At 47.9% G+C, this 21,423-nt stretch overlaps 1 protein-coding gene across 1 annotated transcript in view; it reads left to right on the top strand.

Annotated features, from left to right (window-relative positions):
• The window catches only part of SEC63 (SEC63 homolog, protein translocation regulator), a 171,811-nt gene that overhangs the window by 91,019 nt on the left and 59,369 nt on the right, over positions 1-21,423 (top strand). Inside the window, exons 8-12 of the mRNA XM_063917073.1 lie at positions 11,819-11,927; positions 13,237-13,331; positions 13,418-13,550; positions 13,640-13,732; positions 14,345-14,499. Coding sequence (XP_063773143.1) covers positions 11,819-11,927; positions 13,237-13,331; positions 13,418-13,550; positions 13,640-13,732; positions 14,345-14,499 — 585 coding nt within the window. The remainder of the gene's footprint in view (positions 1-11,818; positions 11,928-13,236; positions 13,332-13,417; positions 13,551-13,639; positions 13,733-14,344; positions 14,500-21,423) is intronic.

The following is a 21,423-nucleotide window of genomic DNA, read 5'->3' as shown; positions in this document are numbered from 1 at the left end:
GTTCTGCCCTGTCCCAATGGAAAATCAGATATGGCTTTTGTACGAAAAAGCCGCCAATTCTGACACTCTCCTGGCCGAAGCCAGGGCCAGTAGCATGGTCACTTTCCATGTAAGATATTTCAAATCCACCGATTTGAGTGGCTCAAACCAATGGGATTTGAGGAATCCCAAAACTACATTGAGATCCCACAGTGCCACTGGAGGCACAACCGGGGCTGTATATGTAGTACTCCTTTGACAAAAGCTTGGACTTCAGGAACTGAAGCCAATTCTTTCTGGAAGAAAATCGACAGGGCCGAAATTTGAACCTTAATGGACCCCAATTTGAGGCCCATAGACAATCCTGTTTGCAGGAAATGTAGGAATCGACCCAGTTGAAATTCCTCCGTCGGAGCCCTCTCCTTCAGGATCCGGCGTTCAACCGCCATGCCGTCAAACGCAGCCGCGGTAAGTCTAGAGGTAGAGTGCACGGATCCTCCGTGCGCATCTCTTGAAGTTCCGGGTACCAAGTCTTTCTTGGCAAATCCGGAGCCACGAGTATCGTTCTTACTCCCCTTCGCCTTATAATTCTCAGTACCTTGGGTATGAGAGGCAGAGGGGGGAACACATACATTGACTGGTACACCCATGGTGTTACCAACGCGTCCACAGCTATTGCCTGAGGGTCTCTTGACCTGGCGCAATACCTGTCCAGTTTTTTGTTGAGGCGGGACGCCATCATGTCCACCTTTTGGTTTTTCCCAACGGTTCACAATCATGTGGAAGACTTCTGGATGAAGTCCCCACTCTCCCGGGTGGTGATCGTGTCTGCTGAGGAAGTCTGCTTCCCAGTTGTCCACTCCCGGAATGAACACTGCTGACAGTGCTATCACATGATTTTCTGCCCAGTGAAAAATCCTTGCAGCTTCTGCCATTGCCCTCCTGCTTCTTGTGTCGCCCTGTCTGTTTACGTGGGCGACTGCCGTGGTGTTGCCCTACTGGATCAACACCGGCTGACCCTGAAGCAGAGGTCTTGCCAGGCTTAGAGCATTGTAAATTGCCCTTAGCTCCAGTATATTTATGTGAAGTGAAGTCTCCAGGCTTGACCACACTCCCTGGAAATTTCTTCCCTGTGTGACTGCTCCCCAGCCTCTCAGGCTGGCATTCGTGGTCACCAGGACCCAGTCCTGAATGCCGAATCTGCGGCCCTCCAAAAAGGTGAGCACTCTGCAACCACCACAGAAGAGACCCCCTTGTCCTTGGAGACGGGGCTATCCGCTGATGCATCTGAAGATGCGATCCGGACCATTTGTCCAGCAGATCCCACTGAAAGGTTCTTGCGTGGAATCTGTCGAATGGAATCGCTTCGTAAGAAGCCACCATTTACCCAGGACTCTTGTGCATTGATGCACTGACACTTTTCCTGGTTTTAGGAGGTTCCTGACTAGCTCGGATAACTCCCTGGCTTTCTCCTCCGGGAGAAAAACCTTTTTCTGAACTGTGTCCAGAATCATCCCTAGGAACAGCAGATGTGTCGTCGGGCTCAGCTGGGATTTTGGAAAATTTAGAATCCACCCGTGCTGTTGCAGCACTACTTGGGTTAGTGCTACACCGGCCTCTAACTGTTCTCTGGATCTTGCCCTTATCAGGAGATCGTCCAAGTAAGGGATAATTAATACGCCTTTTCTTCGAAGAAGAATCATCATTTCGGCCATTACCTTGATAAAGACCCGGGGTGCCGTGGACAATCCAAACGGCAACGTCTGAAACTGATAGTGACAGTTTTGTACCACGAACCTGAGGTACCCTTGGTTTGAAGGGCAAATTGGGACATGGAGGTAAGCATCCTTGATGTCCAAGGACACCATAAAGTCCCCTTCTTCCAGATTCGCTATCACTGCTCTGAGTGATTTCATCTTGAACTTGAACCTTTGTATGTAAGTGTTCAAAAGATTTCAGACTTAGAATAGGTCTCACCGAGCCGTCCGGCTTCGGTACCACAAACAGCGTGGAATAATACCCCTTTCCTTGTTGTAGTAGGGGTACCTTGACTATTACTTGCTGGGAATACAGCTTGTGAATAGCTTCCAACACCGTCTCCCTGTCGGAGGGAGATGTTGGTAAAGCAGACTTCAGGAATCTGCGAGGAAGAGACGTCTCGAATTCCAATCTGTACCCCTGTGATACTACCTGCAGGATCCAGGGGTCGACTTGCGAGTGAGCCCACTGCGCGCTGAAATTCTTGAGACGACCCCCCCCCACCGGACCTGAGTCCGCTTGTAAGGCCCCAGCGACATGCTGAGGACTTTTCAGAAGCGGGGGAGTGCTTCTGCTCCTGGGAAGGAGCTGCTTGCTGCAGTCTCTTACCCTTTCCTTTGCCTCGGGCAGATATGAATGGCCTTTTGCCCGCTTGTTCTTATGAGAACGAAAGGACTGAGGCTGAAAAGACGGTGTCTTTTTCTGTTGGGAGGTGACCTGAGGTAAAAAAGGTGGATTTTCCGGCTGTTGCCGTGGCCACCAAGTCCGATAGACCGACCCCAAATAATTCCTCCCCTTTATACGGCAAACTTCCATATGCCGCTTGGAATCCGCATCACCTGACCACTGTCGCGTCCATAAACTTCTTCTGGCAGAAATGGACAGCGCACTTACCCTTGATGCCAGAGTGCAAATATCCCTCTGTGCATCTCGCATATAAAGAAAATGCATCCTTTAAATGCTCTATAGTCAATAAAATATTGTCGCTATTCAGGGTATCAATATTTCCAGTCAGAGATTCCGACCAAACCCCCCCAGCACTGCACATCCATGCTGGGGCGATTGCTGGTCGCAGTATAACATCAGTATGTGTGTATATACTTTTTAGAGTATTTTCCAGCCTCCTATCAGCTGGATCTTTGAGGGCGGCCGTATCAGGAGACGGTAACGCCACTTGTTTTGATAAGCGTGTGAGCGCCTTATCTACCCTTGAGGGTGTTTCCCAGCGCGCCCTAACCTCTGGCGGGAAAGGGTATAATGCCAATAACTTCTCTGAAATTAGCAACTTCCTATCGGGGGTAACCCACGCTTCATCACACACTTCAATCAATTCATCTGATTCAGGAAAAACTACAGGTAGTTTTTTCACACCCCACATAATACCCATTTTTGTGGTACTTGTAGTATCAGAAATATGTAACGCCTCCTTCATTGCCGTGATTATGTAACGTGTGGCCCTACTGGAAAATACGTTTGTTTCTTCACCGTCGACACTGGAGTCAGTGTCCGTGTCTGTGTCTGTCGACCGACTGAGGTAATGGGCGTTTTAAAGCCCCTGACGGTGTTTGAGACGCCTGGACAGGTACTAATTGGTTTGCCGGCCGTCTCATATCGTCAACCGACCTTGTAGCGTGTTGACACTATCACGTAATTCCATAAATAAAGCCATTCATTCCGGTGTCGACTCCCTAGGGGGTGACCTCCCATTACAGGCAATTGCTCCGCCTCCACACCAACATCGTCCTCATACCTGTCGACACACACGTACCGACACACAGCACACACACAGGGAATGCTCTGATAGAGGACAGGACCCCACTAGCCCTTTGGGGAGACAGAGGGAGAGTTTGCCAGCACACACCAAAGCGCTATAATTATACAGGGACAACCTTATAGTAAGTGTTTTCCCTTATAGCAGCTTAATATATTATAATATCGCCAAAAAAATGCCCCCCCTCTCCGTTTTAACCCTGTTTCTGTAGTGCAGTGCAGGGGAGAGCCTGGGAGCCTTCCCACCAGCGGATCTGTGTGGGAAAAATGGCGCTGTGTGCTGAGGAGATAGGCCCCGCCCCCTTCACGGCGGGCTCTTCTCCCGGTTTTTTCTGTAATCCTGGCAGGGGTTAAATACATCCATATAGCCCAGGGGCTATATGTGATGTATTTTTAGCCAGTAAAGGTAATTACATTGCTGCCCAGGGCGCCCCCCCCCCCAGCGCCCTGCACCCTCAGTGACCGCGGTGTGAAGTGTGCTGAGAGCAATGGCGCACAGCTGCAGTACTGTGCGCTACCTTAAGAAGACTGGGAAGTCTTCAGCCGCCGATTTCTGGACCTCTTCTCTCTTCAGCATCTGTAAGGGGGCCGGCGGCGCGGCTCCGGTGACCCATCCAGGCTGTACCTGTGATCGTCCCTCTGGAGCTAGTGTCCAGTAGCCTAAGAAGCCAATCCATCCTGCACGCAGGTGAGTTCGCTTCTTCTCCCCTTAGTCCCGCGTTGCAGTGAGCCTGTTGCCAGCAGGACTCACTGAAAATAAAAAACCTAACAAACTTTTATTCTAAGCAGCTCTTTAGGAGAGCCACCTAGATTGCACCCTTCTCGGCCGGGCACAAAAATCTAACTGAGGCTTGGAGGAGGGTCATAGGGGGAGGAGCCAGTGCACACCACCTAGTGGTCAAACTTTTAATTTTGTGCCCTGTCTCCTGCGGAGCCGCTAATCCCCATGGTCCTGACGGAGTCCCCAGCATCCACTTAGGACGTCAGAGAAATGTTCTTTAGATGCTCTCTAGAAGCTCTAGAGTTTTCTAGAAAGCTTTGCGTGAAAATATATACAGAAAAAATTGTGCCCATATCCAAGAAGGGCAGGTGCAAGTGAGTAATACTATAATAATACCTTAAGAATGTTGGTTCTTTTCATGTAGTAGGGTCTTGTTGGCACTTCACCTCATGCCAGAGGAATGGAGTACCACCTCAGAACCAAAACATAATCTGCTCCCGCATCTTGAGGAAATCCATTATACAGATCGATAGATCGATCTATCTAGTGTGTTTTATCACCGCATGTAGTAGTCACTGGGAGAAGCACATTTCTACTATTTACCCAGCATCCAGTAAGGGCGCTTGCATGTTCATTTGTTGTCCAATCTTATTTATTGCCTGAAGTACCTAGATGCTCTGTGCCTTTATTTAATAGATCTGCAACACCAGCCACTATATTCTTTTGTTTAGCATTGGGACGTTTCCAGTCTCATTGGTGTTTCCATAGCAGTGGATCTGCTTGCATTCCAGCTAACACGCAGTCCCTGACCAGCTTTACTGATTCATAGTAATTCATTCTCAATACAATGGAGACAAAGTATTAGTGACATGAAATATTTGATGTCTGCAAAGGCTGATAATATTGCAGAGCAGAGGTGTGGCAGATACACCATGCTAAGGGACGGATGCACAGTTGAATGGAAGTCAATTATGGATCTTATCTTGTGTGTTTCCGTTCCAGGGGGCTATATATACGCAACCACAGGTAATGAATAGCCGTTTGCAAACTGTATGAATACCATTTGTGCTCTATAGTGTATTATGGGTGTTCTCATATAGGCTAAGTTCAGTTGCAGGCAATACAGGAGTGTGCATGCATGTAATAATGCCTGACTTCACACTAATATTTTGCACCTAGTATAGGATTGGTGCACGTGTGCACTGTTAATAATCATGACTATGAAACCAAGCGTACAGATGGGATGTAGTTTCTGTGACCGGCACAATACCGACAGCTACATCTCGCCGCCCTCTTAAATCCCGACAGTTGGCCGACTGGCAGGGACTATCCCCACTCGTTGGTGTCTACGACATTCTTAGAGTGGGAATAGAACCTGTCTCCACCAAGCCTGCAGTATGGCAAGCGTAGTGAGCCCGCAAGGGGCTTCGTTGCACTCGCCCTCCCACCGCCGGGATCCCGCGGCCGATATGCTGACCGCTGGGATCCCCAACACCGGTAAGACATACCCAACCCATACAGATAGGGGATGATCTGGCTACAGAGATGTGTGTATGAATGGACATATGCAATTAATTCTATGCACGCAATACATTAGTGGTTATGGACGACTTCCGATCAACTCAACACCGGCCCCTAGTTGTACTTTTAGCATGTTCAGCACGACAACATAGAATATACTTTCCCCTGCCGTAGCTATCCTATATAATAGATGCTCTCCAATAAATGTGACATATGTTTTGCGTGTTCTGCTTTAGTAAACTGTTTATGACTTCATGGTGGTGTGTTTTTTGTTTTTTTCTCTGACGTCCTAAGTGGATGCTGGGGACTCCGTCAGGACCATGGGGAATAGCGGCTCCGCAGGAGACAGGGCACAAAATTAAAAGTTTGACCACTAGGTGGTGTGCACTGGCTCCTCCCCCTATGACCCTCCTCCAAGCCTCAGTTAGATTTTTGTGCCCGGCCGAGAAGGGTGCAATCTAGGTGGCTCTCCTAAAGAGTTGCTTAGAATAAAAGTTTGTTAGGTTTTTTTATTTTCAGTGAGTCCTGCTGGCAACAGGCTCACTGCAACGCGGGACTAAGGGGAGAAGAAGCGAACTCACCTGCGTGCAGGATGGATTGGGCTTCTTAGGCTACTGGACACTAGCTCCAGAGGGACGATCACAGGTACAGCCTGGATGGGTCACCGGAGCCGCGCCGCCGTCCCCCTTACAGATGCTGAAGTGAGAAGAGGTCCAGAAATCGGCGGCTGAAGACTTTCCAGTCTTCTTAAGGTAGCGCACAGCACTGCAGCTGTGCGCCATTGCTCTCAGCACACTTCACACCGCGGTCACTGAGGGTGCAGGACCCTGGGGGGGGGCGCCCTGGGCAGCAATGAGATTACCTATACTGGCTAAAAATACATCACATATAGCCCCTGGGCTATATGGATGTATTTAACCCCTGCCAGGATTTCAGAAAAACCCGGGAGAAGAGCCAGCCGAAAAGGGGGCGGGGCCTATCTCCTCAGCACACAGCGCCATTTTTCCCACACAGCTCCGCTGGTAGGAAGGCTCCCAAGCTCTCCCCTGCACTGCACTACAGAAACAGGGTAAAATCAGAGAGGGGGGGCACTTATTTGGCGATATTCATAATATTTAAGCTGCTATAAGGGGAACACACTTATTTAAGGTTGTCCCTATATATTTATAGCGCTTGGGTGTGTGCTGGCAAACTCTCCCTCTGTCTCCCCAAAGGGCTAGTGGGGTCCTGTCTTCTATCAGAGCATTCCCTGTGTGTCTGCTGTGTGTCGGTACGTGTGTGTCGACATGTATGAGGACGATGTTGGTGTGGAGGCGGAGCAATTGCCTGTAGTGGTGATGTCACCCCCTAGGGAGTCGACACCGGAATGGATGGCTTTGTTTATGGAATTACGTGATAATGTCAGCACACTGCAGAAGTCGGTTGACGACATGAGACGGCCGGCAAACCAATTAGTACCTGTCCAGGCGTCTCAGACACCGTCAGGGGCTTTAAAACGCCCATTACCTCAGTCGGTCGATACGGACACCGACACGGACACTGACTCCAGTGTCGACGGTGAAGAAATAAACGTATTTTCCAGTAGGGCCACTCGTTACATGATCACGGCAATGAAGGAGGCTTTACATATTTCTGATACTGCAAGTACCACAAAAAGGGGTATTATGTGGGGTGTGAAAAAACTACCTGTAGTTTTTCCTGAATCAGATGAATTGAATGAAGTGTGTGATGAAGCGTGGGTTAACCCCGATAAAAAACTGCTAATTTCAAAGAAGTTATTGGCATTATACCCTTTCCCGCCAGAGGTTAGGGCGCGCTGGGAAACACCCCCTAGGGTAGATAAGGCGCTCACACGCTTATCAAAACAAGTGGCGTTACCGTCCCCAGAAACGGCCGCCCTCAAAGACCCAGGTGATAGGAGGCTGGAAAATACCCTAAAAAGTATATACACACATACTGGTGTTATACTGCGACCAGCTATCGCATCAGCATGGATGTGCAGTGCTGGGGTGGCTTGGTCGGAGTCACTGACTGAAAATATTGATACCCTGGATAGGGACAGTATTTTATTGACTATAGAGCATTTAAAGGATGCATTCCTTTATATGCGAGATGCACAGAGGGATATTTGCACTCTGGCATCAAGAGTAAATGCGCTGTCCATCTCTGCCAGAAGAAGTTTATGGACGCGACAGTGGTCAGGTGATGCGGATTCCAAGCGGCATATGGAAGTATTGCCGTATAAAGGGGAGGAGTTATTTGGGGTCGGTCTATCGGACTTGGTGGCCACGGCAACAGCCGGAAAATCCACCTTTTTACCTCAGGTTACCTCCCAGCAGAAAAAGACACCGTCTTTTCAGCCGCAGCCTTTTCGTTCCCATAAGAACAAGCGGGCAAAAGGGCATTCATATCTGCCCCGAGGCAAAGGAAAGGGTAAGAGACTGCAGCAAGCAGCTCCCTCTCAGGAGCAGAAGCCCTCCCCCGCTTCTGCAAAGTCCTCAGCATGACGCTGGGGCCTTACAAGCGGACTCAGGTGCGGTGGTGGGTCGCCTCAAGAATTTCAGCGCACAGTGGGCTCACTCGCAAGTGGACCCCTGGATCCTGCAGGTAGTATCTCAGGGTTACAGGTTGGAATTCGAGACGTCTCCCCCTCGCCGGTTCCTGAAGTCTGCTTTACCAATGTCTCCCTCCGACAGGGAGACGGTATTGGAAGCCATTCACAAGCTGTATTCTCAGCAGGTGATAGTCAAGGTACCCCTTCTACAACAAGGAAAGGGGTATTATTCCACGCTGTTTGTGGTACCGAAGCCGGACGGCTCGGTAAGACCTATTCTAAATCTGAAGGCTTTGAACATGTACATACAAAAGTTCAAGTTCAAGATCGAGTCACTCAGAGCAGTGATAGCGAATCTGGAAGAAGGGGACTTTATGGTGTCCTTGGACATCAAGGATGCTTACCTCCATGTCCCAATTTGCCCTTCACACCAAGGGTACCTCAGGTTCGGGGTACAAAACTGTCATTATCAGTTTCAGACGCTGCCGTTTGGATTGTCCACGGCACCCCGGGTCTTTACCAAGGTAATGGCCGAAATGATGATTCTTCTTCGAAGAAAAGGCGTATTAATTATCCCTTACTTGGACGATCTCCTGATAAGGGCAAGACCCAGATAACAGTTAGAGGCCGATGTAGCACTAACCCAAGTAGTGCTGCAGCAGCACGGGTGGATTCTAAATTTTCCAAAATCCCAGCTAAGCCCGACGACACGTCTGCTGTTCCTAGGGATGATTCTGGACACTGTTCAGAAAAAGGTGTTTCTTCCGGAGGAGAAAGCCAGGGAGTTATTCGAACTTGTCAGGAACCTCCTAAAACCAGGAAAAGTGTCTGTGCATCATTGCACAAGAGTCCTGGGAAAAATGGTGGCTTCTTACGAAGCGATTCCATTCGGCAGATTCCACGCACAAATTTTTCAGTGGGATCTGCTGGACAAATGGTCCGGATCGCATCTGCAGATGCATCAGCGGATAACCTTGTCTCCGGGGACAAGGGTGTCTCTTCTGTGGTGGTTGCAGAGTGCTCATCTGTTAGAGGGCCGCAGATTCGGAATACAGGACTGGGTCCTGGTGACCACAGATGCCAGTCTGAGAGGCTGGGGAGCAGTCACACAGGGAAGAAACTTCCAGGGCGTGTGGTCAAGCCTGGAGACGTCTCTTCACATAAATATACTGGAGCTAAGAGCGATCTACAATGCTCTAAGCCTGGCAAAACCTCTGCTTCAGGGTCAGCCGGTGTTAATCCAGTCGGACAACATTACGGCAGTCGCCCACGTAAACAGACAGGGCGGCACAAGAAGCAGGGGGGCAATGGCAGAAGCTGCGAGGATTCTTCGCTGGGCGGAAAATCATGTGATAGCACTGTCAGCAGTGTTCATTCCGGGAGTGGACAACTGGGAAGCAGACTTTCTCAGCAGACACGACCTTCACCCGGGAGAGTGGGGACTTCATCCAGAAGTCTTCCACATGCTTACGATCCGTTGGGAAAAACCAATGGTGGACATGATGGCGTCACGCCTCAACAAAAAACTGGACAGGTATTGCGCCAGGTCAAGAGATCCTCGGGCAATAGCTGTGGACGCCCTGGTAACACCATGGGTGTTCCGGTCAGTGTATGTGTTCCCTCCTCTGCCTCTCATACCCAAGGTACTGAGAATTATACGGCAAAGGGGAGTAAGAACGATACTCGTGGCTCCGGATTGGCCAAGAAGGACTTGGTACCCGGAACTTCAGGAGATGCTCACGGAAGATCCGTGGCCCCTACCTCTAAGAAGGGACCTGCTTCAGCAGGGTCCTTGTCTATTCCAAGACTTACCGCGGCTGCGTTTGACGGCATGGCGGTTGAACGCCGGATCCTGAAGAAAAAAGGCATTCCGGAAGAAGTCATTCCTACCCTGATTAAAGCCAGGAAGGAAGTGACCGCACAGCATTATCACCGCATTTGGAGAAAATATGTTGCGTGGTGTGAGGCCAGGAGGGCCCCGACGGAGGAATTTCAACTCGGTCGATTCCTACATTTCCTGCAAACAGGATTGTCTATGGGCCTCAAATTGGGGTCCATTAAGGTTCAAATATCGGCCCTGTCGATTTTCTTCCAGACAGAATTGGCTTCAGTTCCTGAAGTCCAAACTTTTGTCAAAGGAGTACTACATATACAGCCCCCGGTTGTGCCTCCAGTGGCACCGTGGGATCTCAATGTAGTTTTGGAATTCCTCAAATCCCATTGGTTTGAGCCACTTAAATCGGTGGATTTGAAATATCTTACATGGAAAGTGACCATGCTACTGGCCCTTGCTTCGGCCAGGAGAGTGTCAGAGTTGGCGGCTTTATCGTACAAAAGCCCATATCTGATTTTCCATTCGGACAGGGCAGAACTGCGGACGCGTCCTCAGTTTCTCCCTAAGGTGGTATCAGCGTTTCACCTGAACCAACCTATTGTGGTGCCTGCGGCTTCTAGCGGCTTGGAGGACTCCCAAGTTGTTGGACGTTGTCAGAGCCTTAAAAATATATATTTCAAGGACGGCTGGAGTCAGAAAGTCTGACTCGCTGTTTATACTGTATGCACCCAACAAGCTGGGTGCTCCTGCGTCTAAGCAGACGATTGCTCGTTGGATTTGTAGCACAATTCAACTTGCGCATTCTGTGGCAGGCCTGCCACAGCCAAAATCTGTAAATGCCCACTCCACAAGGAAGGTGGGCTCATCTTGGGCGGCTGCCCGAGGGGTCTCGGCATTACAACTCTGCCGAGCAGCTACGTGGTCAGGGGAGAACACGTTTGTAAAATTCTACAAATTTGATACCCTGGCTAAGGAGGACCTGGAGTTCTCTCATTCGGTGCTGCAGAGTCATCCGCACTCTCCCGCCCGTTTGGGAGCTTTGGTATAATCCCCATGGTCCTGACGGAGTCCCCAGCATCCACTTAGGACGTCAGAGAAAATAAGAATTTACTTACCGATAATTCTATTTCTCGTAGTCCGTAGTGGATGCTGGGCGCCCATCCCAAGTGCGGATTGTCTGCAATACTTGTACATAGTTATTGTTACAAAAATCGGGTTATTATTGTTGGAAGCCATCGTTTCAGAGGCTCCTCTGTTATCATGCTGTTAACTGGGTTCAGATCACAAGTTGTACAGGGTGATTGGTGTGGCTGGTATGAGTCTTACCCGGGATTCAAAATCCTTCCTTATTGTGTACGCTCGTCCGGGCACAGTATCCTAACTGAGGCTTGGAGGAGGGTCATAGGGGGAGGAGCCAGTGCACACCACCTAGTGGTCAAACTTTTAATTTTGTGCCCTGTCTCCTGCGGAGCCGCTATTCCCCATGGTCCTGACGGAGTCCCCAGCATCCACTACGGACTACGAGAAATAGAATTATCGGTAAGTAAATTCTTATTTTTTCTGTCCTTTTCAACGGCATTTTGTATTACTATAAAAAAAAATGAGAACTCAGTATATATCTAGCGTCTGTTTAAAAAAAAATCTTGAACCTTATTGATTGGAGCAATTGTTGTTGTTTTAGGGTTCTTGGTGGTATAAATCAATCCGTTATAGTGGAGATCAGATCCTTATTCGCACTACTCAGATCTACACGTATTTTGTGTACAAGACCCGCACCATGGATATGAAACGTGAGTATAGTTGATACCATATTGCAATGAACCTGTTATGAATAATTTTTCATTTCTATATCAACATTGTCCAATTAATTTTATCTTCTCTCAATATATGTATGTGAGATTAATTTGGTACCAGTGCTTTAAGCTTTGCCTTATTTATTTTTCCACTGCTCAGTGCCTAAAGGAATGTGATTCTCAGCTTCAGTGTTGCTCACATAACCTTGTACAAGTAAATATTGAAGGGCTTCGTTTATTTTAAAACTTTTTTTTTTTTTAAATAAAATTTAGGTAATGGTTAATTGATGTTCTGTATGACCCTCTATTGACTAGAGTTATATCATTTACCGGAAATTAATTCAGCAATCCTTATTTGGGTGATAGAAACATGTTTGTTTCTTCTTACAAAGTCTGTGTACAGGATTTGACGTTTTTGGTTTTGTTTCTAGGGCAGATTCAGAGATGGACGCAGTATACCCTGCAGCTGCGTCTTTGTATGCAGTGGCTGTGCAATAATATGCTAATGCCGGCTTCTCTAATCTGCTGCTGCATCTGTAGACGCAGCATAGGATCCCTCTGCGTGACTATCAGGTTACTCAGGATAGCCGGCGTTCTCATGCAGCTGGGGTTAGTGGAGATGCAGACACTGGACTCTGCAGGCCTCTATACGGGGATGACATGCCCCTGATTTTTAGAATGTTGCTCCACGTACACGCCAAATGGCCATGGCACGTCAGGCTTAGGGGGCACTGCAAGCGGTCTTACAGAACAAGATCTGCACATGCGCAGATCTCATATAATCGGACATGTATGTAAACCATCTCTGAATTTGCCCATCTGTTTTAAACCGCATAATTGTAATAATAATGCATTAATAATTAAATAGCATAATTACAAGAGTTAAATATTTTGGATATAATACTCTGGAAAGACTGAGTCTGCAATATTTACTGCGGTGAGCTTTCTACCTGCTGCCTGGAACTGCTTCTCATGGTGAAAATGCATAGTTTAGTGATATATATTAATGCTGAGGAATTTGCTGGATGGCTCAAATCTTAATGCTGGTTTCATTGTATAATTACCTGGTATCTGAAATGAGATTGTAGGCTCTGCAGTGCAGTAATATATCCGGAGAATGGCTATGCATAGGGATGAATAAAATGTAGTGTTCGAGAATAAAGAGAATACGAATAGATCTACTTGGAATTAAAGATGAACATTACATTAATTATTGAATCATGTTCATTGGTATGTTTAGATGTTTCTGAGACTTGTTTTGTGTTCATTTTGAACGTATCTATATATTGCTGTGAATCTTCTTCAGGTCTAATTATGGTGTTAGCTGGGGCGTCGGAGTTTGATCCACAATATAATAAGGATGCAACGAGCAGACCTGCAGATAATATACAGATTCCACAGGTAGTAGCCGTCTTATAAGCATTTACGTTCATATATTTAAGAAACACATTTAGGTGTACTAACAAGCATGTTTTTTTGTTATTTAGTTAATAAGAGAAATTGGTAGCATCAATCTGAAAAAGAATGAACCTCCGCTAACCTGTCCCTACAGTCTTAAGGCCAGAGTCCTTTTACTGGCTCACCTATCACGGATGCAAATTCCAGATATCCTAAAAGAAGGTGACTTATTTGATGTTTCTGGGTATGAAATTATCCACTAATTATATTAGTTTTCCATTGCTAATATTTTTTATTTTTTTGTCTTGCAGATCAGCAGTTTATTTTAAAGAAATGTCCTGCCTTGCTTCAAGAAATGGTTAATGTTATATGCCAGCTGATAATCATGGCTCGTAGTCGAGAAGGTAAGAGCAGTGACATTGCTACCAGCTGTGGCTCCTACCCGCTTTGATGAGGGGGGCTGCTGCAGTTCATGGTGCCAGCAGGAGTGAAGTAGACTGCTCCGGGCTGGCCAGTTCCCGGCGCCTGCGCAGTGGATCTGGAAGTTGCCAGGACTGACACATGAGCACAAGTGGTGGTGGGGGACTTCACATGCACAAAACACCGGCTTCTATGGACGGCATTGGCCACAGCCCTAGAAGCTGAGTTGGACTGCCCAAAAGGCAAGGAGTGACTTCTTACTGGAAGCACACTCTAATAGCAGCCCGGTCTGGAAGTCCCAGAGGGAGAAAACGTATGTGATTGGCAGGTAGAACATCCAATCGGAAGTCACTGCCAGCCGCAGTGTGTCCGGTGCAGTCACTGACTGCAAACTGTCTCACTTAGATGGAGGATTTTATTGAGGAAGCTACAAACTGTCAATGTTTAAGATGCTTCATTGAATACTGGTAAGATTTCTCTGGGGTAGAAAAATAAAAATTAGTGTTTTGATCAATATTGGTCAGTTAGTCACGTCTCCTTTGAATATTTGTAGCTCACCATATCATGCTGTGTTCCATTTTCTTTTCATTCACAAGAGAGGGAACTCCGACCACCATCACTGTCCTCCCTGGAGAACTGCATGAAGCTCTGTCAGATGACTGTACAAGGCCTCCAACAGTTCAAATCTCCCTTTTTGCAACTGCCATTTATTGAAGAGGATCACTTAAGACGAGTTTTTAACCACAAAAAGGTATGGCAGTTAATTTCCTATCTTACCATGGTGCATTAACCTCCTAATGCTGGATGGGCACAGATAGGTTAATAAGAAAATACAGTTTAAATAATCATGTTTGGTCATAAAACTATTGCCATTTAATCATTAGGACACATTCATGTAGCGGATATCCTGTTATCCTGTCAACAAATAAGCTTGTACACTTTTATAAATCTATAATCTATATTTCTGCAGCGGGGTACACTGTGTTCCACAGGGAATACATTGGGGTGTAGAGATGGATTTTGATCCAGAGGCACCAACTGGCTAAAGCTTTAGACTGTCCCAGAATGCATTGCTGGGCCTCCTCTATAACCCCGCCTCCAGGCACTGTGAGCTCAGTTTTAGAGTTGGTGCCTGCATGGAGCAGGTCACTTAACAGGGGAGCTGTGCTAGGCAGCCCTGAAAAAGCTTTTTGGAAGACTTCAAGGGCTGCAGCACTTCATATGTCAGTGTGACATAATGTGCTGGGGCTCCATCGCCTCCCCAGCGGCGTCGCATACTCCCGTTGGCTCTGTTCCCGGGTACTTGCGGCGGAGGTGCTCCGGTTCCTAGGCACATCACCGCAGACGCTCTCTTGGATCGCGTGGCTGCTACTAAGGGGGGAGGTAAGAGGGTCCCCCAGTCGGGACCCACCGTTAAATCGCGTTCCGGTCGTGGTTTGAGGACACGAACTACGACTCTGGTGTGGACACTGTGACAGAGCCGGGACCCCACTATATCCACCAGGGCATGGGAGCACAGGTCGGATAGTAAAATATCCACTTTAATAAGGCTCCATAGTACCCGGTGGTGAGGACCAGCATAGGGGAAAAGGCACTTGACCTATAGCCCCTCCCCCAGCTCCGTTCCGATCTACTGCTGGTGTTCCCGCCCTGGAGCTCACACTCTCCCTCACTCCCTGACTGAGACGCTGGATGCCATTTTCTAAAATAGATGCGACTGGTCTCCGGGACTGCAGGGCAAGATCTCCTTTGTAAACCCGCCTGTACATCAGCGCCGTGGTTTTACAAACACTTAAGTATTCTACATGTCGATAATAAGACAGCGTTGGTTAATACCAAGTGTACCTGGCCAGAATATATTGTATGAGTATTCTGATATATACATCCGGTCTCAGACCGCGCATTGTTATATATATATATATATATATATATATATATATATATATATATATACATATATATATCATGTGTGTGTTCATATAATCCAATTGTCATGGAAATAATTATCTGCTTTGCAAACGTGACTATGTGTGCCTGTATCTGCTATGTGATTTCACTGCAGTGTATTCCAGATATATCTATCACTGTATACTGTACCCTACGGGACTAGGTGCGTCTGGGTCAATATATAGTGCGTCACAGTATTTACATATTACGTGTATTCTACTGTGTACTCAGTCACATAATACCGGATTTATTCGCAGGTGTTGTGTACTGTGTATTCAGTCACATGCTAACGGATTTATTCGCAGGTATTGTACTCTGTCTGGCTTCATCGTACTAAACCGCGCTCTGTTGCATTTGTGTATAATGTTTAACATGTAGGGCAGTAAATCTGGGGATGCTCCTGCATCCCTGCAGAGCATGCGCCACGGATTTACCTGAAGTTTGGTGTGATGGGTCTGTGTGCTATGTCTCATACATCTTCTAGTCTGCAGCTCCTGTAATCAATCAGGAGCCAACCTGGGCTGCTTTCTCAAATCTACTGGGTTCTCTAGTTGAACGCTTTATGCCCCCATGGGACCACCTGTAACATTACTGTCACTGATGTCCCCATGGTTACTCCACTTTGGGCTGGAAAATTTTGCCTCACAGATTGTAGCGTATGACTCATTCCTTGGTCAGGCAAAACCCTATTCCAGGTCACACTCATGTCTCTGGGTCATCTGAGCGGGCTGCTTCCTCCTCCCTATCCAGTAATCTCTCTGATATTTTATCTGAAGAGAAGTTGGATCATGCTGTCCTGTCAGTCCCTATATTAGGTGCTCCTGACAAGGATTTTCCATTGCTAAATGATACCACTGCCATTGTGGTTACTGGGAAGCAAATCCTACAAATCACTGATAAGAGGATTCCCCTACTGTGGTTAAGCAAACTGATACTGTATGTTCACACGTCAGAGGGTAATTAAAATCTGTTGCCACAATCTGACCATTAAGTGTATATCAGACAAGACCCCTGGTCTAATCCAGGGAAGACATTCCCCCTGTCTACAACGGACATTAGCTCGATATCCTCCCACTGCAGAGTTATATAACAAGTAGGTAATTCACTGCTAGTGAACTCATGTGTCACCCATCGGGTGTCACCATTCTGCCTCTCGCCACTGTCCCCTCACTGTAGGAACCAACAGGTAAGCATGTGGAGGGATGCATGGTCTATTGCTCCCTTACAGGTGTTGTACATAGACCACGATTGCGTCCTCTTGGGGCTGCAAAATAGATTGATAACTGGATCAGGCATTAGAGGAAGAGCTGCCGAGGGTATATCTGACAGTGCCAGACATTCCCTGTCTCATAATACCACTACCACCTTTTTCTACACCAGGAGACATCCCCTGAGGCGGGTGTGTTGGCTGCCAAGGCATCGAATACGTCTGTCCTGGCTCGCCGTATTCGTGGTTGAGGTCATGGATGGTGGACCTGGACTCCAAAAGTCCTTGGTGGTATTCCCATTTTACTGGGGACATCTTATTTGGGGAAGACCTAATTAAAAATTGGGTCTGAATCGGCGGCTACTATGACTTCCTTTCTCCCAAATGCTACTCCTTCTGCACAGAAGACAAAAGGTACCACTTTTCCCTGCTTTCGGCCTTAAGGGAAAGCGAAGGTCAGGCATACCCGAGTTTGTCTTGTGCTCCCAACAACCACTAAACCCAAGGCCTAACATTCTTGGGCTGCTCGTCAGCCTGCTTCTCATGACAAGCCTGTTGCATGACGGGACAGGCCTCCCCTGGGGGATCCCAGGGGTGCAACTTCTACGATTCATCCAGGTCTGGTTAATGACCACTTCAGATGCATGGGTGCGAGAAGTTCTCTCACTGGTACGCTGTCTCTTTCCAGAGATGTCCCCCTCGCCAATTCTGCACATCGGTTATCCCTTCGGATCCCTTAAAGGCGCAAGCTCTACTGATGGTTGTGCGTTCCCTCCTGGATGCAGGAGTGGTAGTGCTGGTACCTCTGTCCCAGAGAGGCAGAGAAAACTACTCGACCCTGTTTATAGTCCGAAACCTGAGGGTCTTTCCGGCTTATTCTCAACCTCAAACCACTGAACAAGTTTGTGAGAGTGTCCAAGTTCCGTATGGAAACACTGCGCTCAATTGTACTGGCCATGGACCTGGAGACTATATGGTATCCCTGGTTATACAAGATGCTTACCTGATTATGCTTATTGCCATATCGCATCAGCAATATCTGCGGTTTGCTATTGGCAACCTTCACTATCAATTCCAGGCTCTGCTGTTTGGACTGGCCACGGCCCCTTGGATCTTCACCAAGGTTATGGCCGTGATGACGGCTCATCTCCGTCGCCAGGGAGTCAGGTTCCTGCCGTATCTGGACGATTTGCTGATTCTGGCAAACTCCCACGATGCCCTCCTCAGTCATCTACAACTGACGGTAAACTTCCTACAAGCCCATGGGTGGCTCATCAACTGGAAGAAGTCCTCGCTGGTCCCTGCTCGGAGCATGGTGCACCTGGGGGCACTACTGGACATACACAGTCAACGGCTGTTTCTGTCTCCAGAGAAGGTCCTTTAAACTTAAGGACAGGATCAGATACTTCCTTTCTCGCCCAAGAGTGTCGGTACACTCGGCGATGCAAGTACTAAGCCTCATTTTATCGGCTTTCGACATGACAGAGTACACTAAATTCCATTCCAACCCTCTACAGAGGTTAATCCTTTCCAAGTGGGACGGCTTGCCTCATCGGATCAGGTCTCGCATGATCTCCTTGACTCCGGAGGTTCGCCTGTCGCTGACATGGTGGCTACACGATCAGCAGTTGAGCAGGGGCCGTGCCTTCTGGATCCCCAACTGGGTCCTACTGACTATTGACGCTAGTCTCAGGGGTTGGGGCGTGGTGTTGGAGCAACACTCTTTCCAGGGTCAGTGGACCATGGAGGAATCGCTCCTCCCGATAAACAATCTGGAATTGCGGGCAGTGTTCAATGCTTTGTCTCTCGCCCTGCCTCTGATACAGAACAGGCCTGTTAAAGTACAATCGGATAACGCCATCACGGTGGCGTACATAAACCATCAAGGTGGCACTCGAAGCCGCATGGCAATGATGGGAGTGTCAAAAATCCTTTGTTGGGCGAAACGCCTTCTGCCAGCAATATTGGCAGTGTTAATTCCGGGAGTCCTCAGCTGGGAAGGTGATTTCCTCAGTCGTCAGGACGTGCACGCCGGAGAGTGGAGTCTTCATCAGGAAGTCTTTCAACTCCTAGTGAACAAGTGGGGCCTACCAGATGTAGACCTGATGGTGTCTCGACACTATCACAAAGTTCCGGTCTTCAGATCAAGAACCAGGTATCCTCAAGCAGCGTTCGTGGGCGCTATGGCAATTCCATGGAATTTTCGGCTGCCCTACGTGGTTCCTCCAGTGTCACTCCTGCCCAGGGTACTACGGAAGTTCAAACAAGGAGGAATACTACTTCTAGTAGCTCCAGCATGGCCCAGATGGCATTGGTTCTCAAACTTGCAGAGTGTCCTCTTCTACTTCCTCAACGCCCAGACCTCCTTGTTCAGGGCCCTTGTGTCTATCCAGACCAGGCCAGACTGGCTTTAACGGCGTGGCTCTTGAAGCTTTACTCCTGAGGGCCAAAGTATTCTCTGAGGCGGTCATCCAAACTATGCTGAAGGCCCGCAAACCGGCATCTGCGCGGATTTATTATAGGGTCTAGAATTCTTGCTTCACCTGGTGTGCTGCTAAGAATTACAATGCTTACAAATTCAGTATTTCCTCACTTCTGGGTTTTTTGCAGCAAGGCCTGGACTTAGGCCTTCATCTGGCCTCCCTCAAGGTTCATATCACTGCCTTGTTGGTTTGGTTTCAGAGAAAACTTGTGTCTATTCCTGATGTTCATACTTTCACTTAGAGGGGCAGATGTACACTGCTCAAAAAAATAAAGGGAACACTAAAATAACATCCTAGATCTGAATGAATGAAATATTCTTATTAAATACTTTGTTCTTTACATAGTTGAATGTGCTGACAACAAAATCACACAAAAATGATCAATGGAAATCAAATTTTTTAACCCACGGAGGTCTGGATTTGGAGTCACCCTCAAAATTAAAGTTTAAAAACACACTACAGGCTGATCCAACTTTGATGTTATGTCCTTAAAACAAGTCAAAATGAGGCTCAGTAGTGTCTGTGGCCTCCTCATGCCTGTATGACCTCCCTACAACGCCTGGGCATGCTCCTGATGAGGTGGCGGATGGTCTCCTGAGGGCTCTCCTCTCAGACCTGGACTAAAGCATCCGCCAACTCCTGGACAGTCTGTGGTGCAACGTGGCATTGGTGGATGGAGCGAGACATGATCCCCCAGATGTGCTCAATTGGATTCAGGTCTGGGGAACGGGCGGGCCAGTCCATAGCATCAATGCCTTCGTCTTGCAGGAACTGCTGACACACTCCAGCCACATGAGGTCTAGCATTGTCTTGCATTAGGAGGAACCCAGGGCCAACCGCACCAGCATATGGTCTCACAAGGGGTCTGAGGATCTCATCTCGGTACCTAATGGCAGTCAGGCTACCTCTGGCGAGCACATGGAGGGCTGTGCGGCCCCCCAAAGAAATGCCACCATACACCATTACTGACCCACTGCCAAACTGGTCATGCTGGAGGATGTTGCAGGCAGCAGAACGTTCTCCTTGGCGTCTCCAGACTCTGTCACGTCTGTCACATGTGCTCAGTGAGAACCTGCTTTCATCTGTGAAGAGCACAGGGCGCCAGTGGCGAATTTGCCAATCTTGGTGTTCTCTGGCAAATACCAAACGTCCTGCACAGTGTTGGGCTGTAAGCACAACCCCTACCGGTGGGCGTCGGGCCCTCATACCACCCTCATGGAGTCTGTTTCTGATCGTTTGAGTAGACACATGCACATTTGTAGCTTGCTGGAGGTCATTTTGCAGGGCTCTGGCAGTGCTCCTCCTGTTCCTCCTTGCACAAAGGCGGAGGTAGCGGTCCTGCTGCTGGGTTGTTGCCCTCCTACGGCCTCCTCCACGTCTCCTGATGTACTGGCCTGTCTCCTGGTAGCGCCTCCATGCTCTGGACACTACGCTGACAGACACAGCAAACCTTCTTGCCACAGCTCGCATTGATGTGCCATGCTGGATGAGTTGCACTACCTGAGCCACTTGTGTGGGTTGTAGGGAGGTCATACAGGCACGTGGAGGCCACACACACTATTGAGCCTCATTTTGACTTGTTTTAAGGACATTACATCACAGTTGGATCAGCCTGTAGTGTGTTTTTCCACTTTAAATTTGAGGGTGACTCCAAATCCAGACCTCCATGGGTTAATAAATTTGATTTCCATTGATAATTTTTGTGTGATTTTGTTGTCAGCACATTCAACTATGTAAAGAACAAAGTATTTAATAAGAATATTTCATTCATTCAGATCTAGGATGTGTTATTTTAGTGTTCCCTTTATTTTTTTGAGCAGTGTATTAACCTGGAGAAGGCATAAGGAAGTGATAAACCAGTGATAAGGGCAAGGTGATAAACGCACCAGCCAATCAGCTCCTATCTGCCATTTTGTATATTGGAGCTGATTGACTGGTGCGTTTATCGCCTTGCCCTTATCACTGGTTTATCACTTCCTTATGCCTTCTCCAGGTGAATACATCTGCCCCAGGGTGATTTACGGATTCAGCCTCCCTA

Source organism: Pseudophryne corroboree, chromosome 4 (assembly GCF_028390025.1).
Source record: "Pseudophryne corroboree isolate aPseCor3 chromosome 4, aPseCor3.hap2, whole genome shotgun sequence".
Classification (NCBI taxonomy): domain Eukaryota; kingdom Metazoa; phylum Chordata; class Amphibia; order Anura; family Myobatrachidae; genus Pseudophryne; species Pseudophryne corroboree.
The sequence above is the reverse complement of the archived record's forward strand: the minus strand, read 5'-3'. Positions and strand labels throughout refer to the sequence as shown.